General features: G+C 44.4%; 1 protein-coding gene across 1 annotated transcript in view; it reads left to right on the top strand.

Annotated features, from left to right (window-relative positions):
- Nucleotides 1-552: 552 nt before the first annotated feature.
- LOC141055943 (uncharacterized) overlaps nucleotides 553-19,018 on the top strand; it is an 80,370-nt gene continuing 61,904 nt past the window's right edge. Inside the window, exons 1-7 of the mRNA XM_073552641.1 lie at nucleotides 553-644; nucleotides 5,871-6,014; nucleotides 6,144-6,323; nucleotides 6,398-6,521; nucleotides 6,605-6,702; nucleotides 6,901-6,991; nucleotides 12,532-13,363. Of these exons, the coding sequence (XP_073408742.1) occupies nucleotides 555-644; nucleotides 5,871-6,014; nucleotides 6,144-6,323; nucleotides 6,398-6,521; nucleotides 6,605-6,702; nucleotides 6,901-6,991; nucleotides 12,532-13,363 (1,559 nt within the window). The 5' untranslated portion in view covers nucleotides 553-554. The remainder of the gene's footprint in view (nucleotides 645-5,870; nucleotides 6,015-6,143; nucleotides 6,324-6,397; nucleotides 6,522-6,604; nucleotides 6,703-6,900; nucleotides 6,992-12,531; nucleotides 13,364-19,018) is intronic.

The raw sequence follows: 19,018 nt of genomic DNA, 5'->3' as shown, positions 1-19,018 counted from the left end.
AAGCTTGATTGAAGGGTCTCTTTCTCCCACGTTGGCACCGACAACAGCAGCACTTGCAGTCCCTGTGGTCTCTCCTCTGGATGAAGTTGGGACCTCAGGGATTACAGTCTCTGTAGTTTTTCCTCTGGATGAAGGTGGGACCTCAGGGGTTACAGTAAGGAGCAGGGAGACGCTGCGGAACTGAGTCTCCCCTGCTCTCAGTCTCTTTATGATACTCTGACTGTCTTTCCACAGGAACGTTATTGCGCTTACTGAGAAGTCTCTCTACCACACTCAGGGGCTCCGGCCTGTCACCGGGACTGCACGCCCGGGTCACTGTCTCTGCACTGTCAGGGGGGAGGTCTCCTCTGGCCATGGAAGCTACCGAGTCCACGTACTTACCTACAGCGTTCACTATGTCTCATACTTCAGTCCCAGTCCTCTGACGAGGAGACCTCTCTCTGGGAGAAAGGTGCTGTAGCCTTTCTCTCTGGCGCGCTCTCCTTTCGCACCCTCTGCCTGCACAGCTTCCGGTCCACCGCCCCTTCCTTTTCCTCCCTGCCCCTTGCAGTCACATGGTCCAGTCGGTCCAGTGCAGAATGTCTTCCCCCCGGCAACCCTGCTGTCTGGCTAGGTGGTTCTGGATAGGATACGGAGCAGGAAAGGTAACCCCTTTTTGACTCTTCTTCCTCTTTACCCCCTTACGCACACACGGCTCCGCACACCTCGTACACACACGGCTCCGCTCCGTACACCTCGTACACCTCGTACACCTCGCACACACACGGCTCTGCTACATCCCCCCTGTAAACCCCTCCTGACCCCACACAGAAACTTCCCCTCATCCAGCACCATGACAGCCAGCACAGCAGAGTCCTGCATACACTGAGGCCCCTGATCATGTGACCCCTGACTCCTCCCCTCCTGTGACCTCATCCCAGGTCCTGTGCACACAGAGCAGCCATATATGTGGAGCGCGGCTCTGCGGGTGGAGGTAGGTGCTGGGGATTCCTCATTACTGGGCGGGTGACTTTAGCCCCTTTAGCAGTTTTTTCTGTCCTCACCCTCCAGGAGAAAGACCTTCTTCCATTCCCTCTGATGTAGGTGTGAGGGGTCGCTATCCGAGCTGTACCTTGTAGTGGAAGCGTTTTAGGGGGGAACATGTACCAAAAAGAATAATAACTTATTGGTACAAAAATAGGTGTATATATTTTTGTTTCTTGAGTATTAGCGGATTGCGACACTGATGGGTATAATGCTTCTATACTCTCAATAGGACGGGGGGGCGACATGGACTTAGCCCAAGTAATAGGACGTGCACAGGACACCTGGCGGGTGTTGGGCGGCATATTCGCCCCTAATGTAACAAACCCTTATCTTTTTAAAGAGGCGTCTCACACCACTCCACGTCACATGTAATCTACAAGTATCAGTGATTGACTTGTAACAATAAGACGGACCGTGGACATTCTGCTGTAGACAGCACATATTAGCTCTTCATTTCTCACCTAACAAGCACAGGGACTTCGCTATACACCTGGTTATGTCAGAGAAGTGTTTTACTACTTTTTAGTTTTACACCCCTAAGGGTTAAGTTAATAATTACGCCCTGCAGTATCAGACCCGGACGGTATCAGAACTGGTGCCCATTAACTCCTTAAATACTACTGTCAATAGTGACAGCAGTATTTTAGTTGTTGCAAGGGGAGTGGTCACAAGATTCCCTTAGTAAACATTGGACCCCTGCGATGAGAATCGTGGGTCCTGATGGTTATTATGGTGTCCTGAGGTCAAGTGATGACCCAAGGGTACAGTGGCCTGTGAGATCCAGCTATAGGCCGGGGTCACACTTGCGAGAAACTCGCCCGAATCTCGCACCTCAATACCCAGCACTGCCGCCGGCACTCGGACCAGAGCGCTAAGCTGCATAGAAATACGTGCAGCTGAACGCTCCGATCCCAAGTGCCGGCGGCAATGCCGGGTATTGAGGTGCGAGATTCGGGCGAGTTTCTCGCAAGTGTGACCCCCCGGCCTATAGCTGGATCTCACAAGCTGAGACAGTGACTCACAGAGTGCTCTCATGCTCTACAGTACACGAGTATAGCAGTGTATGGGACCTGCAATAAAAAAAAATATACATGTTGCACAGTGGAAAAAGTAAAATAAAATGTGTAAAAAAAATAAATAAAAAAAGTGCAAACAAATCACAAAAAGCCATTTTGACACTCAAAATGAAGTGTAAATACACAAAAAAAGTACACATAATTGTTAGCGTTCGGCATGACCTGCTTTATAAATCTGGCGTGTTATTTAGTTCGTGTGGCGAACGCTGTTAAAAATAATACAGACTCTCAAAAAAGTGAATAAAAAGCTGTCAAATCATAGGTAAAATGAATGATATAAATGAAAGCGCCAAACCGTCCTGCAAAAAATAAGCGTAATATGACTCAATCAGCAAAAAAAAATAGTTACAGCTCTCAGAATATGATGATGCATAAACAAATTCATATTGTATTTAGTGTATAAACGTAGCAAAGCATAAAAAAAATTTACATCTGGTATCGCTGAAATCGTACTGACCAAATGAACAAATCTGTTTCACCTATTAGCCCCTGTGTACCTGAAAAATTAGCATCAAATGCAATAATTACATTTTTACCACTAAAATGTCATATTTCCATGTCTCAATGCTATAAAATTCTGTGAGGCATCTATGGTTTCAAAATACTCACTACACCCCTAAATTCTTTCCTTAGGCAGTAAAGTTTCCTATATGGGGTCACCTAGCTCAGCTAATGGAGTCCACAATCTATTCAAACGGAATCTGCATTCTAAAAGCGCTCCTTCCTTACCAATCCCCGCCATGTGCTCAAACAGTAGTGTACAGTCACATTTGGGAAAAATTGCATAGCAATTTGTGGAGTCCAATTTCTAGCCATTGCCCCTTGTGTAAATTATAAATTTGGTGCTAAAACACTATTTTAGTGGATTTTTTTTTCATTTTTTGCTTTCAAATGTAAATGTTATAAAGTTTAGTGAATCACCTGTTGGATAAAAATGCTCAGTACACCCCTAGATGAATTCCTTGAGGGGTCTAGCTTCCAAAATGAAATGGGGCCACTTTTGGGGGTTTCTGCTGTTTTCGCATGGCTCTCCAAATGCGACATGGCATTTACTATTAAATGCAGACAAAAAACACTCTTTCCTTTACTAGCCCTTCCATGTGCCCTATTGTCCATTGTGAAAATTACAAATATCGGGCTAAAGCAACATTTTCATGAAAAAAATCAAAATTTTCCATACGACAACCTAATGTTATTAAATCTGTGTACTATCTGTGGGTTAAAAATACTCACTATACCCCTGGATAAAATTCTTGAGGGGTTTAGTTTCCAAAATGGGGTCACATTTGGGGGGGTTTCCACTGTTTAGGCACATCAGGGGCTCTCTAAGCGCAACATGATGCTCGCAGACCATTCCATCAAAATCTACTTTGCCAAAAATTCACTCCTTCCTTTCCAAGCCTTGCCGTGCACCCAAACAGAAGTTTTCCCCCATATATGGGGTAGCTGCTTACTCAGGAGAAATTGTACAACAAATTTTTGGATCCATTTTCTCCTGCTACCCTTGTGAAAATAAAAAAGAGGGGGTCTAGTTTCCAAAATGGGGTCACTTGTGAGGGGTTTTCTACAGTTTAGGCACATCAGGGGGCTCTCCAAATGCAACATGGTGTCCGGTCTCGATTCCAACTAATTTTGCTTTCAAAAAGTCAAATCGTGCCTTCTCTTCCGAGCCCTGCCGTGTGCCCAAGCAATAGTTTTCCCCTACATATGGGGTGTTAGTGTGCTCAGGGGACATTATGCCAAAATTTGTTGTGCAAATTTTCTTCTGATACCCTTGTGACAAATAAAAATGTTTTCGCTAAAGTAAAAATTTTGTATAAATAAGCAGAATGTTCATTTTTTACATCCACATTGCTTTGGTTCCTGTGATGCACCTGAAGGGTTAAAACAACTTTTTTAATGTGATTTTGAGGACTTTGAAGGTTGCAAGTTTTATAATGGTGTCACTTTTGGCTATTTCCTGTCATATAGGCCCCCCAAAGTCTCTTCAAATGTGATGTGACCTCTACAAAAATGGTTTTGTAAACTTTGTTGGAAAAATGAGAAATCGCTGGTCAACTTTTAACCCTTCTAAATGCCTAACAAAAAAAAATATTTTTAAAAAATGATGCAGATGTAAAGTAGATATGTGGGAAAATTTTATTTATTTTGCGTGACATAACTCTCTGGTTCAAGGGCATACGAATAAAATGTTTGAGAATTGCGAAACGTTCACAACATTCACTATATTTTCAGAAATGAATGCAAGTTGTATCAAACAAGTTTTACTACTATCATGAAGTACAATATGAAAAATATTCTCAGAGTCACTGGGATCCGTTGAAACATTCCAGAGTTATTATCACATAAATTGACACTGGGTCAGGGTTCAAAAATTTGGCCCGGTCATTAAGGTCAAAATTGGCTCCGTTACTAAAGGTTTAAAGAGGAACTGCCAGCGGGTTTTTTTTTTTTAAATAAAATCCATCATATGTTCCAGAGATATGGGCCTTTTTAATTAGTGCTAATTTTTAAACACGATTTGCTATAAAAGTCTGATATAAATGGGACATATTATCTCTAGGATGTGCCATGATTCATCCTATCTTAGTGTCTGCACGCAGTGAATGACAGTTCTGCCGTCCAGTCGGATTCTGGGGCATGCTAAGCTTTCAGTAGAATCAGGACCATGGTAGGTTGGAGCTTCATCCATGTGTCACCTGTTCAGAATAATACTCTCTGCCTTTGATTACTGCCAATTGTAACTTTGGTCATGATGTGTGTGCTTGCTCTGTGCTCCTTGTTTGGTATTCTAACCTTTGCTGCTCGATGTAGGATTTATTTTGACCATCTGTTTGTCTAGTCCTTTTGTCGTGATCTGCTACCTTCTTGGAATATTGATTTCAGACTGTTACCTGACTATGCCTTTTTCTCACCCTCTGTCTATGAAGTACTTTCCTGGCATTTGACCTTAGACCTCTTGACTACCCAGCCTCATGGTTTATCTGTGAGTAGTGACTAGCGTCACAGTAAGGGACCTCATAGCACACTGCTGGTAATGGGGATGATGGTAGTCTTTCATGCGTATCTCTCTAAATTCATTTGTATGGCATTTGTATTCGCTGTATTGCAGTAGTTCTTGGTGGTTACAGTAAGCCTGAAGATGGTGATGCCGATTCTAGTGTCAATTTCTGAGACATGAATCAGCTTTACAGAAAGTATTAATGTATGGGACATATCTTCAGCCTGTAGGATCTGAGGGAAAGACTACCATCAAAGAAGAAACTACTTTTCACTGTGTGTGCTGTATTACAAATAGTATGAAGGTACATCAAGTATCAGGACCATACTGTACCCTATGGTGTGAAATGCAGGAGTCAAGATGGTGCCATGTCATGGTGTCAATCTGTAAGACGTGCGGTTTGTAGCGTCACATAGGGCGATAATAGTGAATTTTTTAAAGGTTTAGTCTTTGTCTGCTCACTTTAGCACTAGTTAAGAAGGACAGGGGATGCCACATCTACTGATATCTGCCAGGATGTGTTCACAATTGTCAAAAGTTTTGGAGCTTCTATATTCTATTGAAAACTAATGTCGAACACTAAGATGCCCAATACCCATGGCCCAAATTCAGTTTATAATACAACACTGCTACTACAAAATTGCTCCCAGCGTTGATGCTGGTATATAGATGATAGGACTATTGTCATATGAAGAGTTCAACCTCCTTTACAGTTTTTACTCTGGATTCTTTATGATGTTACATTGGCTATTCTTCATCCCATTCAGGTCTCTTCAATATCGGATCTTCGCAGTGAAGATAATCTGTATAAGAGTATTTTCCTGTTTGAGCCATCAAGGATGGAAAAGGATACGATGGCGAAGAGGATATTACACCTCACCTTAGAGATCCTCTTCCGGCTTACTGGAGAGGTGAGAGATTCTGATGACCTCACATTACATTATTGTTAGCTATGGGAATAACTGATGGACAGAACTGGAGAAGTGAGGACTCTGGAAATGTCTGTAGTGAGGTTTATTAATGTGTCTCTCCATAACCAGGATTACACAGTAGTGAAGAAGACCTCTAGAGAGCGCTGTCAGGACCCTGTGTCTGAGAGGTGGGCAAGAACTTTGAGCCCAACCATGGAGCCTCCACTTCACCCACTGATACAAGAGGATATCAATGACCTGAAGGTGCTAGAACTCATCTACAAGATGATTGAGCTGCTCAGTGGAGAGGTGGGAATCCTGAGACATTATACTGAAATGCTATGAAGGGATCGAGGGGATGACAGTATCATTGTATGTGTCAGGTTCCTGTAAGGTGTCAGGATGTCGCCGTCTATTTCTCGATGGAGGAGTGGGAGTATTTAGAAGGACATAAAGATCTGTACAAGGACGTCATGTTGGAGGTTCCCCAGCCCCTCACATCATCAGGTAATAGACAGAACTAAGTACACACAGTGTATAATTATCTGTATGTAAAGAATTAATTCAGTCCCTGTATATGTTTCCTCCAGATCTTTCCAGTAAGAGAACAACACCAGAGAGATGTCCCCGTCCTCTTCTACCACAGGACTGTAAACAAGAGGATCCCAATGTTCCTCAGGATCATCAGGTAGATGGAGAGAAGGTGTCATGAGATCTCCCCTATGATGTGTAGATGGCTGTGAAGGTCTTGTGCTCAGTCTTGTTTTATCCACCAGTATTATATGTTTTCTACTTGTGTAATGAGAATGGTGGAGATGGCAGGATTAGAGCTGATCGTAGATGTGACTTCTCCATCTGTCTGTGACTTTTACAATATTTGTTTTAGGGTAAAGATCTGACTAATATTAATACTACAGAGACATATGTGAGGGGTGATGAGAGGTGTAAAGAAGAGATTTGTACAGATAACTGCACAGGTGAGTTACAGCCTCTAAATTCTACTCAGTCGCTGGTTGGTACAATTGTGTGACATGGATTTTATTGGATTTGAATTTTTTTCAACATTTTAGTTGAATAGCTAAATGGGCACAACTGACACTAATTTTCCCAAACACAAAAAAAATCTCAGGAATTCGCTATACAGTCTGTTCTGTACGGACAGATCATTGCTGTTGCAGCATTCCGGAAGCCGGCAGAAGGATGACAGCCCCTCTGCCTTTGGATTGGAAGTGCCGCAGTGTGACACGGGGTCCCGATCGTTGCGAAGGTGACCCGATGTCATGACAACATCTGGGTCACCAGAGCTAGAAAAGTTGCTTGATCATGCAGCTGCATCCCCATGATTTACAAGCGATCAGCCTGCAAAAAATGATAGTCTCATAGTGGGACAAAGTAAAAAAAATCTAAAAAAATCAAGATATTGTACCTATAAATAAATATTTGTATGAAAAAAAATATAAACAATAGAAGTACACATATTTGGTATTGCCGCGTCCGCAACGACCCGACCTATAAAACTGTCCCACTAGTTAACACCTTTAGTGAACACCTTAAAAAATAAACAGTGCTTTATCATCATACTGCCAAACAAAAAGTGGAATAAAAAGTGATAAGACAGATACAGTATAAATAAACATGGTATCGCTGAAAATCATCTTGTCCTATAATAAAAAAGCTGCCATACAGCTCCATCAGCGGAAAAATAAAAAAGTTATAGCTCTCAGAATAAAGCAATTTTACCACACACAGAACGGCATAACCCCACCCCCCAAAAAGAAATTCCTCAATTGCTGATTTTTGTTTATTCTACTTCACAAAAATCAGAATAGAAAGTGATCAAAAAATTTCATGTGCCCAAAAATGGTACCAATAAAATCGTCATTTCATCTCACAAAAAAAAAACAAGCCATCACCTGACTGTCGGACGAAATATGTAAAAATTATAGCTTTCAAAATGTGGTGATGCATGAACAATTATTTGCAATAAAAAGCATCTTTTAGTGTGTGACAGCTGCCAAATATAAAAACACGATATAAATCCGGTATCGCTGTAATCGCACCGACCTGAGGAATAAAGTCGCCTAATCACTTATATCGCACGAGGTACGGCGTAAAAAATAAATAAACAATTCTTCACCTACTGTGGTTTTTTTATTCTGCCTCCCAAAGATCACAGTAGGGCTTAGAGCACATTTATCCTGCGCTGAGCGCTTGCACTGGGATTTCCGTTTAAATCTCTGAAATACATGATTCAGATGAAACCTATGGCGGAAGATTCCCTATAATGAGGCAGATGGAGGCACCGTGGACACCGTCTGACCTGTGATCTGGCGGTGTCAGTCTTTTTAGGATTGCATAAAAGTGCCCTTCTGAAAAGAACTTTGCTGAACAGAGTACAGAGTAACTCTGCTGCCTCATTATAGTGAATAGATCCCTTGGGGGTTTCATCTGAATCTTGTCACCCAGAGATTTAGATGGAAACCCCAAAGTAAGTGATCAGCGTAGAGCGCCGGATAACGGTGTTCCCTAACGTTATGTAAAATGTTCCCAATAAAAGCTTCAACCCAATCCACAAAAAAAGCAAGTCCCCACTCAGACCTGTCATCTGTTAATGGAAATATAGGGGGCTTACACGTTACTGGTAGTACAAAGGCTCTGGAAAAGCGAAATGGCTCCTCGCCTCCCAAAAGAAATTCAGCAAATACTCCATTCCTAAATCCAAATACCCCCTCCCTTTTGAGCTCCAGTGTACCTAAACCACATATTGCGTCCACATGTTAGGCAAGCTCTCATCTCTTCAGAAATGCCAAACTTAAGCTGGCATGTCTCCAGTAGCACAGGCTGAGCTAACTTAATGGCGACTGCAACATACTGGTTACTACAGCAATACTGATACAGAAAAGATGTACCGTATATCTTTGTACCGTGTTAGCCAGTAGATAGAAAAATATTCAGAATTGAGAGTCCTCAATGGTTGATACCTTTTAATGGCTAACTGAAAAGATGGTAACACATTGCAAGCTTTCGAGACTACTCAGGTCTCTTCATCAGGCTAACCTAATACAAAATCTGAAGAATCACATATTTATGCACAACACAGCACAGAAAAAATGCAATAGATAAGACAAGTGACGTGAAGCAGAACTATCATTATGGGAGAGGGAGAAACATAAATATTGGACCAGTTAATAGATAAGGAGTGAAAGTTTTATTGTCCTCTGTCATTACCAGACCCCAGAGGGGTCTGAATTGTAAAAATTGACCAGGTCATTAACGTGCAAACGATCTTCAGAGGGTGAAGGGGTTAAAGATTTTGTATTCGCCCCTGTAGTCTGCACAGGAGCTAAAGCCTGTCATAATCAGCCAGCCGGGGAATTGGCTGTACTACGATTCCAGAAAATCCATGGACTCATCTGTATGGATTACATCACGAATTTGCCTCCCTTAAAGTGCCGTCGGCAAATTTGGGTCCAAAGTATATTGATCTGTATGAGATCTGGGAGATGGTCAATTTGGTGGCTTTAGGATTAAGGCTTCCTCCATCCCTTTGCTTCCCTAATGTTTTTCATAAGTCTCTGTAAAAGGAGATTGTCCTTTCGGAAGTGTCTCCCTCATCGCGGCCTACCCCACTTCCGGTCGATGGAGGCTTGGAATATGAGGTTCAGAGGGTGGTGGATTCTCATAGGTTCCACAATTCCCTCATTCACTGGAGGGGAAATGTATGGATCTGAGGAGAGATCCTGGGTCCCAGCTCGAGATGTGAAGGCAGTGTTGTTAGTCAAGGCCTTCCATCTGAAATTTCCATAGAAACCTGGGGTCTGGTGGCCCCCCTGGAAGAGGAGGTACTGTAACGATTCCACCCCTCAGTGTGTCTTAGGTCGCAGTAATTGGCATCTCAGCCGTCCAATGTGAGATTGGGAGGTGCTGAGCTCTCCACAGGTGCTTATTATTTCCTTGATTACTCTTCTACTTAACTGGGTTGGCAGTCCAAGGTAGCTGGCAGCCGTAGCTTCACCTCAGTGTGGTTTATATTCTCCGTGCCTAGTGCTTTGCATGTTGATCTATTGCTGCCTGACCTTGGACCTTGTTTTGACCATTTGTTTGTTTAACCCCTTTGCTCTGTTCCTCTATTCTCCTGGTGTTTTGACCTGGGACAGTTACTCTTTTGTCTCTTCCCTCTGTTTATGATGTACCCTTCGTTTTATTGAGATCGGACTCCTTGACTATCCCAACTCATGACTTGCCTGTGAGAAGAGACTCGGCATCATACTTGCTCTACCTTGAGTAGAGTGCTTGTCTCCACACTTCAACTGTTTGTCAGGGGTTAGATAATGCACCGTATTGTCCTTTAATGCAGTCTGAAAGGACAGTGAGAAGTTCATATCAGATCCCAGGAACATTCTGGAATCTGTAGCCCACCGTCTGAAGTCAGAGCAATAGTTTCCTGCTGAGATTTTATGCAATAGAATTTTATTCTCCCCTCCTGCTAATATTGGCCAGCTACTCTTTTACGGTTACTTGTAAATTGATGCAAGCTGCATTTTGTCTTGTCCCAAGTATTAGAAGTGAAGATGACGGCACTCACCGCATCATGGAGAAATCTTCTTTATTATATCGTAGCAAGCAATAAAAATCAGGTGGGGAAAATGCAGGCAATAATCATGTTGTCTAAAAGAGGTACCGTATATACTCGAGTATAAGCCGACCCGAGGCCCCTAATTTTGCCAACTGGGTAAGCTAATTGACTCTAGTATAAGCCGGGTATGCATTGTCCCCTTATCCCTGTCCTGCTCTGTGTGGCTCTCCCAGTATGCATGGCTCGGCTCCCCCATTCCATCCTTCTATGTATGGCTCAGCTCCCTGTCCTCTCCCATCCTCCTCCTTGCTCCCAAGTCATCCTCTATGCTCCTCCATCCTCCTCCATGCTTCTCCCGTCCTGCTCCGTGCTCTCCCATGCTTCCCCAGTCCTCCGTGCTCTTCTGTGCTCCCCCAGGCCTCCTCCGTGCTTCCCACGTCCATCCCCAGTCCTCCTCCCTGCTCTTCTGTGCTCCCCTGTCCTCCTCCGTGCTCCCCAGTCCTCCTCCATGCTTCTCCCATCCTGCTTGGTGCTCTTCTGTGCTCCTCCATCCTCCTCCATGCTCCCCAGTCCTCCTCCATGCTCCCCAGTCCTCCTCTATGCTCTCCTGTCCTCCTCCATGCTTCTCCCGTCCTACTCGGTGCTCCCCCGTCCTCTCCCAGTCCTCCTTGCTTCTCCCATCCTCTCCTAGTCCTCCTCCATGCTCTTCTGTGCTCCCCTGTCCTCCCCCAGTCCTCCTCCGTGCTCCCCCATCCTCCTCCTTCATACTCACCCTCCTGTGCCATCACTAAACGTCCCTGCATCCTCCGTTGTCCCAGCGCTGACAGCTTCTTCCTGTCTTCAGTGGTCACATGATACCGCTCATTAAGGTCATGAATATGCTTCCACGCCCATAGGTGTCCATATTCATGACCTTAATGAGTGGTACCATATGACCGCTGAAGACAGGAAGAAGCTGTCAGCGCTGGGACAACGGAGGATGTAGGGACGTTCAGCGAAGGCACAGGAGGGTGAGTATGATATCCCAGCCCCTGGCTCCTGCCGCCGCTCCCCCTCCCCCTGCTGGTTTCTGCACCATGACTCGTGTATAAGCCGAGGGGGCATTTTCAGCACAAAAAAATGTGCTGAAAATCTCGGCTTATACACGAGTATATATGGTAGTTCAAAAGATCTATTCACTTTTTAACCCAAATTAAGCTCAAAGAAGGAACTGGGTCATACTCAAATGTCAAGCAGTTGTACATGTAAAGAAGCTCTCTCACTAACTTTTTTATTGATTAAATGTGTGTGTATGTAATGTAGTGTGAATTTAGTAATATACTTACCTACTTCCGCTTTCTCTGTTGTCCAGCACCATTCTTTTCTGTAACGTCACCGCAATTCTGTCTAGCCGGCTCAGGAAAGTCAGTTTTACAATGAAAGGCTATGGAGACTGGTTCTAACACTCCATAGGCTTTTATTGTAAAAGAGACTTCCAGGTCACGCAAGAGCGCATGCGTGACCCAGCCAGTCTGCAAAGTGGTGACGTCACAGAAAAACAACGCTGGACTCTGAAGACAGCTGCAGTAGGTCTATGCCAGTCTTACTGTAATAAATCTCCCTCATTGACTTTTATTCTTTATAGGAGTATAAAAAAAACTAATCCTATGGGGTTTCTTGTATCCACTCCATGATTTTACTAATAACAAAAAATACAAACCGTATTCCAACCCCACCCTTGCTGCAGGCTTTTTCTTACATGAACATACTGCTTCACCACTGTGCCTTGCTGTGTGCTAACGTGCAGGTAGATCAAGGGAGTGTTTGACCTTAACCTCAGGCTAGCATCGTAACCTAATAGTGCTTGGATTGAAGTTTCCTGTTGCCATCACTGTCTTGATCAAGTAATTGAATTTTACTGAAATAAATTGAATATCTTCAGTAAAAACTTTTTTTCGTCAGATGATCTTACCTGGAGCTTAGATTTCAGAACTGATGATCATAGTATCAAACCAGGTACATTGGAAGAGGATATCATTATCCCACATTCACCTTCAACGTTTTGCAGCAAGGATCCATCATCTGATCCATTTCAACATGTGCTATCTTCTGACTCCATACAGAATGTTCATCAAAATAGAAACAACAGATGGGATCTGGAACATCAAAGAGCATGTGCTGAGACAAATCCATTTTTATATTTAGAATGTGAGAAAAGCTTTAAGCACGAATTGACTCTTGTTGCACAAAGAATTCACCGCACTGAGACGCCATTTTCATGTTCTGAATGTGGGAAATGTTTTTCATCCAATTCAGCTCTTGTTGTACATAACAAAATCCACACAGGAGAGAAGCCATATTCGTGTTCAGAATGTGGGAAATGTTTTGTACAGAAATCACTTCTTTTGAGACACCAGAGAGCTCACACAGGGGAGAAGCCATTTTCATGCTCAGAATGTGGGATTTGTTATTCCAGTAAATCAAAACTTATTATACATCAAAGAACTCACACAGGGGAGAAGCCGTTTTTATGTTCAGAATGTGGAAAAGGTTACTACGAGAAATATAATCTTGTTGTACATCTAAGAACTCATACAGGGGAGAAACCATTTTCATGTTCCGAATGTGGGAAATGTTTTAGCCAGAAAACAAATCTTTCTACACATCAGAGAGTTCACACTGGAGAGAAGCCGTTTTCGTGTTCAGACTGTGACAAATGTTTTGCCTACAAAGTGAATCTTGTTAAACATAAGAAAAGTCACATAGCGGGAAATCATTTTCATGCTGAGAATGTGTAAAATGTGTTAGAGAAATTACATCATATTAAGCATCAATTATCTAGCAATTATATATATTTTCTAAATCATTATTTAGCCAAATTGTACAAGAAGAGTTATATACAGTGGGTACGTAAAGTATTTAGACCCCTTTAAATTGTTCACTCTTTATTTCATTGCAGCCATTTGATAAATTCAAAACAGTTAATTTTTTTCTCATTAATGTACACTCTGCACCCCATCTTGACTGGAAAAAAACAGAAATGTAGAAATTTTTGCAAATTTATTAAAAATTCATTAAAAAAAACCCTGAAATATCACATGGTCATAAGTATTCAGACCCTTTGCTCAGTATTAAGTAGAAACACCCTTTTGAGCTAGTACAGCCATGAGTCTTCTTGGGAATGATGCAACAAGTTTTTCACACTTGGATTTGGGGATTCTCTGCCATTCTTCCCTGCAGATCCTCTCTAGTTCCGTCAGGTTGAATGGTGAACGTTGGTGGACAGCCATTTTCAGGTCTCTCCAGAGATGCTCAATTGGATTTAGGTCAGGGCTCTGGCCGGGCCAGTCAAGAATGGTCACAGAGTTGTTCTGAAGCCACTCCTTTGTTATTTTAGCTGTGTGCTTAGGTTCATTGTTTTCTTGAAAGGTGAACCTTTGGCCAAGTCTGAGGCCCAGAGCACTCTTGAAGAGGTTTTCTTCCAGGATATCTCTGTACTTGGCAACATTCAGGTTTCCTTCAATTGCAACCAGTTGTCCTGTCCCTGCAGCTGAAAAACACCCCCATAGCATCATGCTGCCACCGCCATGTTTCACTGTGGGAATTGTATTGGGCAGGTGGTGAGCAGTGCCAGGTTTTCTCCAAAGATACGGCTTAGAATTATCACCAAAAAGTTCTATCTTCATCTAATCAGACCAGAGAATCTTATTTTTCATAGTCTGGGAGTCCTTCATGTGTTTTTTAACAAACTTTGCATTCTTTCATATGTTTTGCACTGAGAAAAGGCTTCCGTTGTGCCACTCTGCCATAAAGGCCTGACTGGTGGAGGGCTGCAGTGATAGTTGAACTTATGAAACTTTCTACCATCTCCCTACTGCATCTCTGGAGCTCAGCCACAGTGATCTTGGGGTTCTTCTTTACCTCTCTCACCAAGGCTCTTCGCCCATGATTGCTTAGTGTCACGTCCGCCATGTCTGCCATGTCTGTTTTGCCTCATGACCCCTGGAGCGGTGTGCACGCGCATCTCTTGTCTGCTGTCCTGCATGTTCCCTAGAGCAGTGTGCACACTCGCCTCATGACTGTTGGGCTGCAAGATGCCTGTGTTTCTGCTCTGCCTTCTGTGATCATCTCTGTGTTCCAAGAACCCCTGATCATGTGACCTTTCCTAGGCTCCAGCGCTGTCTGGTTCTGCAATCATCTCTGCATGTCTGGAATCCCTGGTCATGTGACTGCTCTCTGTGATCCTGGAGGATCTGAACTGGAAGTTCTCCCCTGGTCTTGACCCGGAAGTACTGGTGCTATGGTGCTATATCAGACCGCCCCTCCCTATCGTCAGGGTCTGATTATTGTGTTGCTTCCCTGCATGGCTGCTTGGTCTGCTCGGTCGCTCCCTGTATTCTGTGCCCCTGCACTCTGCCCTGTCGTGCGTCTCTGCACACGCTCTGTGCTTGTACTCTGCCTCTTGTCTCGTGCCATGTCTTGTGCTGTCTCTCGTGCCGTGTTTGTCCTTGCCTTGCTTTGCCTTGTAGTACTTCCGCTGTTTCTGCCTTAGCCGGTCTTGCTATGTCTTGCCTTAGCTATTCTTTGACTTGTAGTCCTTCCTCTGTTCTCTGCCTTGCCTGTTTCGCCATGTCTAGCCTTTGCTATTCTGAGCCTTGTAGTACTTCCACATTCTTTGCCTCTGCCTGGTTTTCCATGTCTAGTCCCAAGGCTCTGCCTTGGCCCGGCTCTGGGCTTCGGCCTACGCTCCGCTGCTAGTTTTATGTCTCGTTTCCTGGCTAGTCTCAAGGTTCAGCCTTGGCCCGGCTCTGGGCTTTGGCCTACGCTCCGCTGCTAGCTCTGTTCTCTCTCTGACCTGACTCTGTGTTTCTGCCTATGTTCCTCTCCAGGTTCCGCTCCTTGCTTTGTCTTTTCCTTGCCCTGTTGGTTTTCCCTCCCCTCTGTCTTGTTGTTTCAGTACCGACCTGTTGGTCGCGTGGTCGCGTCACACAGGACAGTGTCACTAGTCAGTCCTGTTGTTTTAGTTACCGGCCTTTGAGCCATGTCACTCAGGACAGGCATTCGTGACAAATTGCCCTTACCCGCCTCCTGTACCTTAGTCGTGTAGCGTGCTTGTGTCTCAGCCGTGTGCGCTGGCCAGTGAGGCGTGTCTCCTGCCTTGAACCCTGGCGTGGCTCCTAGCACGCACCCTGCCTTGAACCCTGGCGTGGCTCCTAGCACGCACCTTGCCTTGAACCCTGGCGTGGCTCCTAGCACGCACCCTGCCTTGAACCCTGGCGTGGCTCCTAGCACACACTGTTATGAATGAGTCACCGAGGAGGAAAAACAAAAACAAGCTAAGCCACAGAAAACCAGAGAGGTTGGTAACTAAGCGGATTGCAGACCCCTGATCCTATCCACACAACTAGCAGTAGCCATGCAGCGTACCTACGATGATCCTAGATGCCTCGTCACAGCCGGAGAACTAAATAAGCCTAAAGCAAGAAAAGGGGAAATCTAAACTGCCCCAGAGCAGACCCCAAAGCAATAGACAGCCCCCAACATGTATTGTCGGTGAGACAAGAAGAAAACACACAGATAGAAAAATAGGCTGAGCAAACGATGGGGCCCACACTAACTAGAAAGGACAGGAAAGGAAAGATACTGTCTGCAATCACGCACAAAACCCTGCCAAAAAATGTCCAACACTTTCTGATAACAAAAACCCTGAAGTCGCTAGACTTCAGTTCCCTATATCAGCACCAATCTGATCAGGGACAAAAAGCAAACTGGCATAAACAGAGACCTAAGAATGGAAATTCAGCACAGCCGCAGCAGGGGCTGGCTGACCACAAAAACTGAGTAAACCAGACCAAATCTCATGTGAAAAAATAGCAGAGCACACTTAGCTTGAGAAGGCAGGAACAGAACTGGAAACCAGAACCTCAGGGCAGGAGAAATCACCAGCACAAAATTAGGGAGTCGGCTGTCTTAAATCCAGTCAGAGACTCCTGATGTCCACTCACAGTCCTCCTTTAGATCAACTTCATTACCTACTGTCACCACTAGAGGGAGCCCGGATGGAGAACTCACGACTCCTCTGTCAACACAGCCAGCTCCACCACCCTCACCAGAAGCCAGAGGTAAACCAGAAAATGAGTTCACAAGAACGCACCCTGCCTTGAACCCTGGCGTGGCTCCTAGCACGCACCCTGCCTTGAACCCTGACCCTGGCGTGCCCCTCTGCACGTGCAGGACCCAGTCTTGTATGTTGAACCTGACCCTGTCTTGTATGTTGAACCTAACCCTGGCATGCCCCTTGGCACGCGCAGGACTCTGCCTTGTACCTTGTGCCTCGGCGTGTCTCTATACACGCACCCTGTCTTGTTTGTTGCTTTGAACACTGGTGTGTCCCCTACACACGCACCCTGCCTTGCACCTTGCCCTGGACCCTGGTGTGCCCCTAGCACGCACCCTGCCTGGAATCCTGCCTTGGACCTCGGCGTGTTCCCTAACACGCACCATGCCTGGATATCTGTCTTGCCTCCTTGCCTGAACCCTGGTTTGCCTACCGGATGCCCGGAAACCTGCCGATCGCTGCCAGAGATCGTAAGCCTGATGACTGCGGCCTGATGTCCGGAGCTGATGTCCACAGCCTGATGCCCTGATCATGTCGATCGTTGCCAGCTGTCCGGAGTCCGATGCCATTGTGCCTTTGCCTGTACCCATGTGTGCCTGGCACGTACTATGCTATGGACCTTGGCGTGCCCACGCACGCACCTTGCTGTGTTTGCTTGTTCTCACGTTTTTGCACTGAATGTTCCTGCAGTTGTCTAAATGAAGATGCCTTGAACTTACGTCTTGTCTTGTCTTGTTTCCTGCTTGTCCCTGGTCGTCAGACACTCACATAGTGTCCCTCTGAGCTGGCCGTCTGGTCACAGCAGTCGTTGTGGCTCACCCCCTTGGTCTTTCCCCTGACATTCCCTGTATAGGGGGTGGTTCCTCACAAGGTCAGCTCGCCCTTGGTGGGTGAGTGCCACGACCCAGAGGGTCCACTCAAAAAATGGGCTGAAGCTGAGTCCGTCACACTTAGTTTGTCTGGACGACCAGGTCTACAAAGACTTCTGGTGGTCCCAAACTTCTTCCATTTTAGGATTATGGAAGCCACTGTGCTCTTAGGAGCCTTAAGTACTGCTGAAATTCTTTTGTAACCTTGGCCAGATCTGTGCCTTGCCACAATTCTGACTCTGAGCTCCTTGGCCAGTTCCTTTGACCTCATGATTATCATTTGGTCTGACATGCACTGTGAGCTGTGAGGGCTTACAGTATATAGACGGGTGTGTGCCTTTACAAATCATGTCCTATCAGTTTAATTAAACACAGCTGGATTCCATTGAAGGAGTAGAATCATCTCAAGGAGGATCACAAGGAAATGGACAGCATGTTACTTAAATATGAGCAAAGGGTCTGAATGCTTATGACCATGTAATATCTCAGTTTTTCTTTTTTTAATAAATTTGCAAAAATTTCTACATTTCTGTTTTTTTTCAGTAAAGATGGGGTGCAGAGTGTACATTAATGAGAAAAAATGAATTTACCAAATGGCTGCAATGAAACAAAGAGTAAAAAATTTAAAGGGGCCTGAATACGTTCCGTACCCACTGTATACATAAGTTATAATCAAAGTAAGTCACAAATTTAAATGAGAAATGGAAAGCAATTTGGAGCACTGGCTGATGATTAGGAAATGTATGCAATTACCAATAAATATCAACAAACATTTAAAAATTTCCTTGCAGTCATTGCATTGAGTTGCAGGTTGTTTTACAACTATGGGAAAATTAACTATATTTAAAGCATCTGAAATAAATGAAAGTGCTTGTGAATGATTTGTTCCCAAGTGTGATTTGTCTTCAGTGTGTGGATTAAGAAAATTTAGAAGAGAGTAACCCATACTAAATCACGGTATTTACTTCCTTATATTTCTATGTTGTTTAATCCCCATGAGTAAAAATGCTTCATTATTGACAATGCCATCAAGTTTACATCTTGTTGCATGTACGCAGTCCTTGAACAGTCGTTTGAAGTTGCATACTGCTGTGCGAAATGTGTGCACATTGTAGATTTAGATGCCCAGGTACTGGATCTAAATGAGCAGAATGCAACACTGGGATCCACTGACATTGAAAGGAGTGTGTTACTAATTGAGCAGGTGCTTGCTGGGGTAGATGGGGGGAGGAAAGTATCATTGAGCTGTGGGGCAGTGAGGCAGCTAACTAGGTTACAGTAAGAAGGCCGTTTAAAGAGTAAAGTGTCAGGTAGGCTAGTCTTAATCTGGCACACTCCAGCAAGTTTGCTCAATTGAGGAAGAGGCAGATGAGGGGAGTGTTATTGCAGGGGTAGCACTGCTATAGCTAGTTTTTTATAGCTAGACCTGTCCATTGAAAGCTTACTTCAGGGGCGTGGCTTG

This window comes from Dendrobates tinctorius, unplaced genomic scaffold, assembly GCF_039654945.1.
Source record: "Dendrobates tinctorius isolate UK_male_01 unplaced genomic scaffold, ASM3965494v1 ptg000192l, whole genome shotgun sequence".
Taxonomy (NCBI): Eukaryota; Metazoa; Chordata; class Amphibia; order Anura; family Dendrobatidae; genus Dendrobates; species Dendrobates tinctorius.
Note: the sequence above shows the minus strand (reverse complement) of the source record. Positions and strands in the feature narration are given on the sequence as shown.